This window comes from Hevea brasiliensis, chromosome 1, assembly GCF_030052815.1.
Source record: "Hevea brasiliensis isolate MT/VB/25A 57/8 chromosome 1, ASM3005281v1, whole genome shotgun sequence".
Lineage (NCBI taxonomy): Eukaryota > Viridiplantae > Streptophyta > Magnoliopsida > Malpighiales > Euphorbiaceae > Hevea > Hevea brasiliensis.
In genome coordinates, this window is record NC_079493.1 from 121,433,428 (window position 1) to 121,445,138 (window position 11,711).

The 11,711-nt window shown below is 28.1% G+C and overlaps 1 protein-coding gene across 1 annotated transcript; it reads right to left on the reverse strand.

The window, feature by feature from the left end:
* Nucleotides 1-1,033: 1,033 nt before the first annotated feature.
* On the reverse strand, nucleotides 1,034-7,972 carry LOC110639641 (proline-rich receptor-like protein kinase PERK1). The gene is made up of 15 exons (XM_058149816.1): nucleotides 7,730-7,972; nucleotides 7,518-7,588; nucleotides 7,325-7,406; nucleotides 7,063-7,178; nucleotides 6,760-6,975; nucleotides 5,861-6,206; nucleotides 5,689-5,775; nucleotides 5,484-5,554; nucleotides 5,208-5,284; nucleotides 4,739-4,865; nucleotides 3,562-3,717; nucleotides 3,265-3,310; nucleotides 2,229-2,678; nucleotides 1,847-2,000; nucleotides 1,034-1,695 (listed from the first exon to the last, which is right to left on the reverse strand). The coding sequence occupies exons 1-15, from the start codon at nucleotides 7,779-7,781 to the stop codon at nucleotides 1,320-1,322; spliced, it is 2,427 nt and encodes an 808-aa protein (XP_058005799.1). The 5' UTR covers nucleotides 7,782-7,972; the 3' UTR covers nucleotides 1,034-1,319.
* Nucleotides 7,973-11,711: the final 3,739 nt, after the last annotated feature.

Below are 11,711 nucleotides of genomic sequence, written 5' to 3' on the forward strand. Positions count from 1 at the left end.
ACCTTATAAGTAGAGAGAGGGTAAGTTTATATATATTTTTAAGATTTAATTGGGTATGTTCATCAAATAATTCATCTATAATCAATATTTATTTTTATTAAAATAAATATCAATTAATATCGAATCACATTAAATGAATTAACATTGATTTATATGATAATTTTAATTACCGGTAAAAAATCTCATAGGTTGTTAGAATCAAAGAGATGTTCTTATCTTGCTATCGATAATCAACCACAGTACTAAGCTCGTTTCTATAGAAAGCAACTAAATAATTTAAGATAGAAATCTATAATGACAAGTTTAAAACAAAAAATATTGAACGCATGAAAGGGGAGCAAGATATACAGTCTTCAAATTAACAGTGTTAGTTACCAAAAAAAAAAAAGAAAAGAAAAATACAGTCTTCAAAATCTACAAACCAGGGCTTTTATTGACCTCTTTAGCATGTTAAAAGCAATTATATTCCCATACTATCAGAATAGGGTGTTAATGAAGTATACAGAGAAAGCAAGCAACCATAAAACTAATAATCTAATTTGTAAACAAGCTGGAGCAACACACAGACACCATATCTCACTGAAATTATTAAAAAAATAATAATAATATTTACAGTCTTGCCATTTCACAGGAAGATAGCTCCTATCAAAATTATTTCATTTAATCTGTTATGTTAAGAAAGCAAGCAACTATAAAACAATAATCCAATTTGCAAACAAACTATAGAAAAACATATGTTTTATTTATTTCTCCGAGTATAACATGGAAATTAATTATATTGCATCTATCAAATCCCCAAGCCCATTTCCAAATGTAAGGCTGAGCATTCGATTCAAAATCGAATCGAACTAATATGATAAAATTGAATTAATCAAATTACTATATTTTAAAAATCAAACCGAACCAAACTTTATAAAAAATAAACTAAACCAAAACCAAATCATTCTAATTTGATTCAGTTCGATTTAGTTCAAGCAAATTGGTTCTTGGGCTTCTGATTTTTTTTTTTAATTTAGTTTGATTTTAACATTAATTTAACTCTAATAATCATTAATCAATGAAATCAAATAATTTGTATATACAATAATATATATAATACATAAATTTCCTATAAAAAAAGTAATTTAAAAATTAATAAAATAATTCGATTTAGTTCAATTCAATCGATTTTTTCTCTTCAAAATCAAACCGAATCGAACCAAAATAACATAAATTTTTAAAATCTAAAACCGAACCTATCTGAATTACCTTAAAAATTAAACTAAATTATCGAATTATGACGATTCGATTCGATTTATTCGATTCAAACCGAATAGTGCTCACCCTAATCCGAATGGCTTTTGATTGTAGCAGTCAAGATTGCTGCCATAGCCAACTCCGAACATATCACAGTATCTCTTATAAAACCCAATACGATCTTCAACCCTAGCATCCCAACCCCTACCACATTCAAGACCACCATTGATGATGTTTGTTATCACACCATAACCTGGAGCTCTTCCAGCTGAAATATCGTGGCCGGTGGGTGACCATTGTCCAGTGATGACGTCATGACAAGAGGGCTTTGGAAATTGTGGAGTCATCCAGAACCAAATTGCTGCCTTGAAAGAAATGACTCGATCTGTCGCTACAAGGTCTGGATTGTTCAATAGGTCTAATCCTAAGGCTTGCCCACATTGCCCATAATTATAATTCCTGCATCATTTATAATATATATAATATTACAAAAAAAATTTATATCAGACATGGCTTAAATTACATTTGCAAGTAATTAATTCAATTTTTTTTATTATAATAAAAAATTTATGTGCTTAAAATCAAAATTATGCTGCCAAAGAAAACGTACCATGAAAGTTGGATGGGACCTCTACCGTAATATTTCTTGCCAGGAGCACAAGGATAAGCGGGACTTGGAGAACAGTAAGACGACGCTTGATTTAGCTCCTCCTTGTGGCAATATCCCCAAGCATATGGTCCATCTGGTGCAGTTGGCCACCCTCCTACAGTGCATCACCAACACAAATTTCTCAACTACTACTTAATTATATACTAATTAAGGAGATTAATCTTTAAATTAATTAAAGCTAATTAATTAAATTAATGAGTTTTACCCAATAATATTTGAGTAGCCTTTAAAACAATGAGATTTGGAGTTAGGAGTTCTAAATGAGTTTTAATCAAAACAAACCCTCAAAATGAGAAAAAGAAGGGGTAATAAAACCAAAGACCTGTAGTTGCATGAGATGTCTGGCCAAAGAATGCAGCAATCTCCCTTTTACATGTATCAACATCTCCAGTGGTGCCGAAGGCTGGAAATGCTTTGGCTGCTGATATAAAAGCGTCATAGGTATAGAATCCCTTGGCAGGGCAAGCAGCATCATTTCTATGTTTAAGCATCTCCTCAAACGTTGATCTTGAGATGATACTACCAAGGTCTACGCAGCCACCTTCACCACCAACTCCACCATCACATTGGCTTTGGCAGCCACTGCCACAATATTCAGGTGTGTTAGCACATCCAAGGTCTACGCAGCCACCTTCACCACCAACTCCACCATCACATTGGCTTTGGCAGCCACTGCCACAATATTCAGGTGTGTTAGCACACCAGCCATATTGGCTGCAACATAGGCCTCCTGGGCACAAAGCACCACCAGCTTGCCATCCACATTGCTCTGCTGAGATTCCAAGGAAAAGGGACGTCAACAACAGAGAAAAAACTGTGAAGGCCAAAGCCCTTGTGATATAATAATTATATTTGTAGATGTTGCAGTGAAGGTTAGAAGATGGTTTATATAGGGAGAGTGCTGTGATTTTATGGTTTAGTGAATTGATAAAAATATTTCTAATATGATTATAAAATTATTATTTTCAAAGGAAAGATATAATAATAATCTCGGCCCCCATTAAAAAAATAGTGATATTAGTATTAGTTTTGGATAAGAAAAATGCCAATAAAGCCAAGCTTAACCCATTTTGAAAAAAAAAGGATTTTTTAAAATAATATTTATAGAAATAAATATTTAATTAAATTATAGTTCAAATTTTACTTTGATTTAGATTCAATCAAATTAATTTTTAATTACATAAATTTAATTCCAATTTTAATTTAATTATTAATTCAGCTGAAGTTCCAAGCAAGGGGCATCAACTGCAGGCAAGAATGCAATCATGTCTTTTACCTTTAAAAACCTCCTTCTAAACATAGTGTTAACAAAAATAAGAAATAAAATTTTAAATTGTGCAGGAAATTAGTGTCATTACCAGCCTTATCCTTTGGAAGACCATATCCTTCAAGAGCTCGAACTATCTGCATGGCACATACTTATAAATCAACTGCGTAATCTCTTAATTTTTGAATGCCTTTGACAGAAAAATACTATAATTGCATTTGAATAGGTAGAGGTGTGCATTTGAAATTATTGAGAATTTAGATTTATTAATTATTAATTTTCAACATAATATTAAATTTAAATATTTTATCATTTGAAATACACACCGAACCAAATGAAATTATAGAAAAAAGAGTTTCTAAAATGTGATAATCAAAAAAGTTTTTACCTCTTTCATTTGTGGGCGAGACTCAAAAGGATTATAAACACAAACTGCAGCACAAGAAATCATCCATTCCATTTCACTTCTATCATAGCTTTGCAAATTTGAATCAACAAAGTCTGTATATTGTCCATTCAAAGCTTGTCTAATTCGAGCTTTTGCCTAGATATTGATAAAAGAGAAAAAAAAAAAATTCCATCAAAAGTAAGATACAATTTTCTACCACATTTGCAAATGCATGCTAAACTTAAGAATTTTGTTTAGCATGTAGTTTTTTTTTTTTTTTTTGACAGTGACTAAAATGTGCAACTTTCAATATTTATGCATAAGAGCGTTAGTATTACTATAATTTTTTATTATTCTGTATGATAAATAAAAAACTCAATTATAAATAAATGTCATTTAAAAAGACAGAACAGTCGGAATATATAAATAATTTGTAAATTTTAACATTTTAATATTTAATTTTTTTTCTATTTTCCGTTTAAATAACTACATAAAACTCATACAATTATGATTTTCATTCTATTTTAACTTTAAACTCAAAAAATAAAATACATGACTTTTAGTGATAGATTATAATAGCCGCTAACAACTTGTCATGAAAACTCTTTAGTGACGAATATATTGTAAGGCCGTCGCTAATCTTTGTTATCAGCGACGAAACTATCAATTCGTCGCTAAGATTTTGTTTTCTCGTTGTAATTATTACATGCCGTTATTACTTTTTAGTAAAAGACAGAAGTTTGAATTTAACCCCTCAATAAAATGATTCTAAATTCATCTCTAACAAAAATATATATTAGCTTATAAATCAAATTTTTTATGAAATGAGGTAAAAAAAAAAAAAAAAAAACATGCATTTATCAACAAAACTTCAAAGAACTTTAAAATTTAATATGCTTTGGCTCGCCACTAAATACAAGACCAAAATCTAAAAATATAAAGGCCTATTGGCCAAATAAATCCAAATATTTACATTTGTTGCTGATTATATCTAAATTAGAGAGAGAGAGAGAGAGAGAGAGAGAGAGAGAGAGGTAGAGGAATGCAGAGAGAAAGATGAATCAAATAAAAAAAAATAGAAAGAATATAAAAATATTCAATTATGGTTTGGCTTATGTAAAAGAATATAAATTTTATAGTACTTTAATATTATATAGAGGATAAACTAGTGTCATACCCAACAAACAATGTCAATGCCTTGATATTTAGGTTTTCTTCCAGTGATAAGTTCTAGAAGCACCACGCCGAAAGAATAGACATCTGAGTTACTAGATACCCTTCTGGAATACTCTGGATCTATATAACTACAAGTAAAAGATTTGGGTTAAGAAATGTTTCAAGAAAATGAAAATCCTTGCTTAGAGAAGCCTGAATTAATGAGTTTTTCTTGGTTATAATTGTATTTTTTTTTTTACACTACCAGAAAAATAAAAATTAATCATGAAAAGAAAATGTCCTATAATGCCACATATAGATCATAATGCGACCTAATTCTTCTCTAGTATGGACGAAAAATATAATCATTTTATCTCTAATTTCTAGTTTTCTTATAGTGTTATTATTCCACATATAGATCATAAGACCACCTAAAAAAACACCATAATAGCAATGTAATTAAGTAATAAGAAAAATTAATTGTATCTTACACTTCAGTTCCTGCAATGGATCTGGAGATATGAGTGATAGTATTCGGAAAAAATAAGGCAAGTCCAAAATCAGCAATCTAAACAAAATTATCAAGTACATTAGTGGATTGATTGTGCCATAGATAATATAATTTGGCATAAATACAACAAAAAAAAAGGATAGAATTTTACTTATGAATTACATCCAATTATGAAATTTAACTCCAATTTTTCATTATAATATATAACTAATTATATAGATAACACTTTTGTTTGTAATTAAATTATATATCTCACCTTTGGTTCAAAATTGATATTAAGAAGAATGTTATCTGGCTTGATATCTCGGTGAATAATCCTAGGAGACGCTGAAGATATATAGATATTATGAGTGTAGAAAACTTTAAAAGGAAAGACTAACAACACAATTTAAAAAAAAAAAAAGCCTCAATAGCTCTATTAAAATCCTATAGAATTTAGCGAGCAATGATTGATTACTCACAGTGCTCATGTAGATATTCCAATCCTTTTGCAGAGCCTCTGGCAATTTTCATTCTTGTTGGCCAATCCAAAATCTCCTTTCCTCCTCCTATGATGCAATTTCTTATGTAAGATCTTAAATCATAATTCTTATTTGTGTATATGAATATCTCAGGAAATGAAAAAGAACTCACCATGTAAATGAAATCTCAAGGATTTATTGAGACAATACTCTAAAACAAGCAATGCATTGGCTCCTTCAATGCAGTAGCCAAGCAACTTAACAAGATTACAATGACGAACACTGTTAATGACTGCAATCTCATGGACCAATTCTTCTCTGGTCTGTTCCTCGAAATAGCGAAGTTTCTTAATAGCAAGGATTTCACCATGTAGGGCACCCTTATATACTTGACTAAAACCACCTTCGCCAAGGAGGTACTTGTTGGAGAAATAACCAGTTGCTTTTGATAGTTGTTCATAACTATATTGTGTTGGCCCAATATTACTGGGCATTCCCGAGGGAAAAGCCGTCAAAAGCTGCAAGTATGCAAACCACAATCACTTCAATAAACACCAGGGTGTTTTCTTGCAATTATGCATGCATGCATGTTGCAGGAACAAAGACACCAAACACTCACAACTGCTCATACCATAGTCATTAAATTTGGATCAAACCAGCTAATTGAATCAGTAAATCGGTGAATTAATTCTTAAAACAGTCCAGATTTATAATTAAATTAGATAAGAAAGCAACCCAGCATAATGCAGTCAACTCAGGGTTGAATAATGAACCGGTGTGACCCGATTGACTCGGCCAGTTCAATTATTCAATAGAATCTTTTTTTTTAAATGTTAGTATAATGAATTGAATTCAAAACCTCATAAAAAATCTTTAAAATCAAAATAAATTGAACTAACTTGATAGTTATATTTATTTATTTATTTATATTAATAGATATTATAATTAATTAATTTTATATATTTAATTAATTTTTAATGACCCATTGGTAATGACTCACTTTGGTAATGACCCACTCATTGAACCATTCATTGACCCATTAACCATTAACCAATTGATTGAACTACTAACCCTTTCACCGGATCCATTCGCCGGGTCATCTTTCGGACGGGGTTTAATAACACTGGTTTGTACAGAGGCGCTCAGGCTCCCATCGTCGGACACAGAAGCTCTGGGTGAAGAACCTTCCTCTGACCCTTCTCGAACTGATGATGGTGGTCTAGGAGGAGCAACATAAACAACCTTCAATTTGCACTCTTCAACATGATGCCCTGCCTCTTTATTGAACTGAGAATCAGAAAATAGTAAAAACCCATTAGTGCAAACCATAAATTAAGTTGAATGGACCCAAAAAACGATAAAAAGAGAACTTACCATCTCTGCATTGACATCCTTTGCAGTAGCTCCAGGACTTGCAACGACACTCCGAAGTAAAAACTTGTCCTTGCATTGCATATCAGGAGCCGCCTCCGTTTGTGCTTGCATTGTAACTGATTTAAGTAAATTGACAATCAATCACCAAATAACTTAACACAGAATGAGTGACCATCGCTGATCAGTAAATCAGACACTAATGAAAGAGAAATGTCATCTAAACAGAATGAGGAAATTGGAAAAAGAGGGAGAGAAGAAAGACCTATAACATCACAAGTGGACCTTGGCGGCACAACCCCAGCATTAGGCCTAACACGGTACTGTTTTGGATTCGTCGTCATAACCTAAAATTACCAGCCAAATGAAAATTACAAAATTCTAGAGCACAAGAACTCCCAAAAAAATACCAAAGGATTACAATAAATGCCAGAAAAAATTTGAAACTGATTAAATACCTTGAAAGCCACATAATTTTCGCTCTTATTTAACAGGTGTAGGGAACAAGAGATCTGCTTCCTCAATTCAACTTGTCCGGATAAAAATAAATAATAAAAAAAACAAATTTAGAAAAAAAAATCGAAACAGGAAAAAAGCAAAACCAAGAATGTGAAAACAGAGGCAAGCAGGCAGTTTAGCTAGGCAAAACCTAGTTGTGAAAGGAGCTTACATGGAAATTGGAGCTCCTGAGGCTCGACGCTGAGAACGTAGCCGGTATCCATTCTGCTGCGATCGGCGATAAAGCGACGGAGAAATGAGGGGACCCAAGTAAAAACAAGAGACAAAGAGAGAGAGAGCAAAGCCAAAGAAACAAGGTGCGGAACGGTGTCTGACTCAGCTGGAGCAGAGAGAGACCCAAGTGAAAAAGAAATAATAATAATAATTAAAATAATGGTGGCGACTGTGATGGATGTCAATTAAAAAAAAAAAGAGCAATGTCTGCGCACCTTTATTTTCTTTATCCTCTGATTTTATTCATAGAAATTAGAAATATTTGAAAACATATATATATATAAAAAAAACACTTACGCGTCGTGTAAGCGTAGAACCGTATAAGTCGTAGCGCGTGGAATTGTGGAGTTGGAATTAGTCCAAATATTTTATTACATGAGAAAGAGAATTATCAATAAGAAGCTTCGAATGTCTTAAAATACACGGAACTAGGACCAATTCCAAGATCTTTAATTGTTTGTCCTAATAAATAAATTAATTATAACTCATTTATATATCCAAGAAATCACTGAAAAAATCATTATTAAGAAAATTCTATCATTTATTATCGTTAATCTCTTCAAACTTTTTAAAAATTTTTGTTTTGTGCCCTTAAATAAAAAATATAGTTTTAATTAAGTTAGTAATTTAAAAAGTTTAATTATATTTTTAACTGGTATATTTTTTTATTACAATAGATAGGTAATTATAAGAAATGAATAATCAATTTAAAAAAAATAATAAAATTATTTATTTTTTATATATCTCTATATTATATAGGTGATTGTAAGAGTTGTCTCATTCACCTTTTAAGTACGGTTGATAATTGATTGATATTCAAATAGTTAAATTAAGGTGTTTGATAACTTAAAAAAATATAATTGATAACTAATGAGCAATTGATATGCTATTAACTTTATTTTTAGAATTATTTCTCATCGATTGATATTTAATTTTATTTTATTTTTTATTTAAATTATATTATCATTTTCATGTAACTTGTAAATTAATATTATTAATATTATTTACTTTTTTGTCATTTACAATTTTAATACTTTAATTAATATTACAATTTTATTAAAATATTTTTTAATTGATAACATAAAATATAAAATACTTATTTGTTAAAAAAAATAATTTTTTTTAAACTTAAAATTGTAAGATTTTTTTTCTTTATCAACAATAATAATTACTTTATTATTGTATAACTATATTTTTTAAATTATTTAATTATTTTCTTATTTTGATAATAAAATAAATAATATAATATAATAAATAAACAAATAATTATATTTTTATCTTAATAATATAATCAACTAGAAAATTGCTGATATTAATTATTTCAAATTTTATTTTTATTATTTTTATCTCTAAAACTTTATAATAAGGATTTCGTCATGATAAATAATTAAATCTACCTATATATAATTTACATAACATTAATATAACATAGATATAAGTATATATAATTATTATATATTAATATATTATAACTTAATTTATGATAACGACTGTTTATTATTATAATATTAATAAGATAATTATTAAATAATTTATAATTTATATATAATAAATAATGCCTAACTATGTGGCAATATAGAATCTCACATGTCAGTATTATAAAAGGGAATACTGTGTGATTAAGACTTTTCATTCGTTGATTAATTAATATATTCCATTAATTAAGCAGTAATGCTCCTGGATTTCATTTATTATTTTATATTATCCTATGCGTTGCCCAAGCCTGTCCCAGCATGCAAATATTTTTTTATATACATAATTAGTTTAAATTAAAATTTAATTTAAAAACCATAAAAAATGAGTTGATTATCATTGAGCTGAGTCTCATTAATAACACACAGCTATTTGTGCATATGCGGACACAGGGACTCCCGAATGCATGGTATAAAAAGAAAGTGCTTACAAAAGTTGTGCAAATAAAATGAAATATCCCATTTATCCTTAAGTCATTCAGCTCCTAATTAATTTGGTTTCCTACTAAAATTTTTTTCCTCCAATCATAATTATTCTCTTCTTTAATCAATCAATTCTCAACAATCTCTTAACCAATCACATCCCACCAAATTTTTAACTAATTAATAGTTTTTTATTAAAAATTCAATCAATCATGTCTAACTATATCAACAATTTAACCAATCACAATTGATTTATACAGGATATTAGAATCAAATTAAATCGGACCAGTCAAACTTATTTAATTAAGAATTGGGCCAATGACTGATTCGATTCAAGTTTTAATCAATTTATTTAGCAAACTTTGGTTGACTAATCCGAACTAGGTGAGTAACTAGTGAATCAATTAAATTATAAATTAAGTAACTATAATTAATTGGATTAATTAATCAAGTAACTATTAATAATTAAATCAATCAATTAAGTAACTATTAATCAATTATATCATAAATCAAGTAACTATATTCAATTACAACATCATCAATTGGATAAATTAATCAACATTTAATAATTAGATCAATTAATCAATTATATGTTAAACAAGTTACTATGATCAATTAGATCATAATATAGTACTATTGAGTATTTTAATAATTAATCAAGTAGATCATAAATTAAGTACTATAATCAATTAGACCATAATCAAGCACGGTCGAATATTTTATCAATTAATCAAATAAATTATAAATCAAATAATTATAATAAATTACATCATAATCAAGTATTATCAGTTATTTTATCAATTAATAAAGTATATCATAGTCAATTAGATCATAAATCAAGTAACCATAATCAATTACATCATAGTCAAGTATTATTAAGTACTTATCAATTAATATAGTATGTCACAATCAATTGTCTCACAAATCAATTAACTATGATCAATCATATCATAATCAAGTATGATCGAATATATTATCAATTAATCGATTAAATCATAACGTTATAATTAAGACTATTCGGTATTTTTATCAATTAATCAAATAGATAATAATCAAATAAATTATAAATAAAGTAACTATAATAAATTATATCATAATTAATTAGATCAATTAATCAAATAACTATTAATAATTGGATCATAATCAAGTATTAACGGATATTTTATCAATTAATCAAGTAGATCATAATTAATTAGATTATAAATCAAGTAACTATGATTAATTAAATTATAATCAATTAATCAATTAGATAGGGATAAGCATTATTTGGTTTAAATCAAAATAATCGATTGATCGAACCAAATTAATTTGGAAATTTGAATATATTTTTGTTGAAATTCAGTTCGGTTTAATTTTTAGTTTTGAATTTTTTGTTTATTCAGTTCAGTTCTGAAGATAAAGTAATATTTTTTTTCTTTTTTTCCTCCATATTGTGAAAATAAGACTGGCTAATCAATTCGATCATAAATCAAGTAACTATACTAAACTACATCACAATCAACTAAATTAATTAAATAAGTAACTATTAATAATTAAATCAATTAATCAAATAACTATTAATTAATTAGATCATAAATTAAGTCATTATGATTAATTACACCATAATCAATTAGATCAATTAATTAAGTAATGATTAATCAATTAATTATGATCAGTTAGATTGTAATAAAGTATTATCGAGTGTTTAATTAATCAATCAAGTACATCATAATTAATTAGATATAAATTAATTAATTATTATCAATTACATCATAATTAAGTATTATCTGATATTTTATTAATTAATCAAATATATCACAATAAATTAGATCATAAATCAAGTAAATTTGATCAATTATATTATAATCAATTAAATTGATTAATCATATAGCTATTAACAATTAGATCAAGTATTATCAAATATTTTATTAATTAATCAAATAGATCATATTCAATTTGGTGCATAAATCAACTGTGATCAATTAAAATATGATCAATTAAATAGGGGTGAGTAATATTTGGTTCAGACCAAAATAATTGATTGAT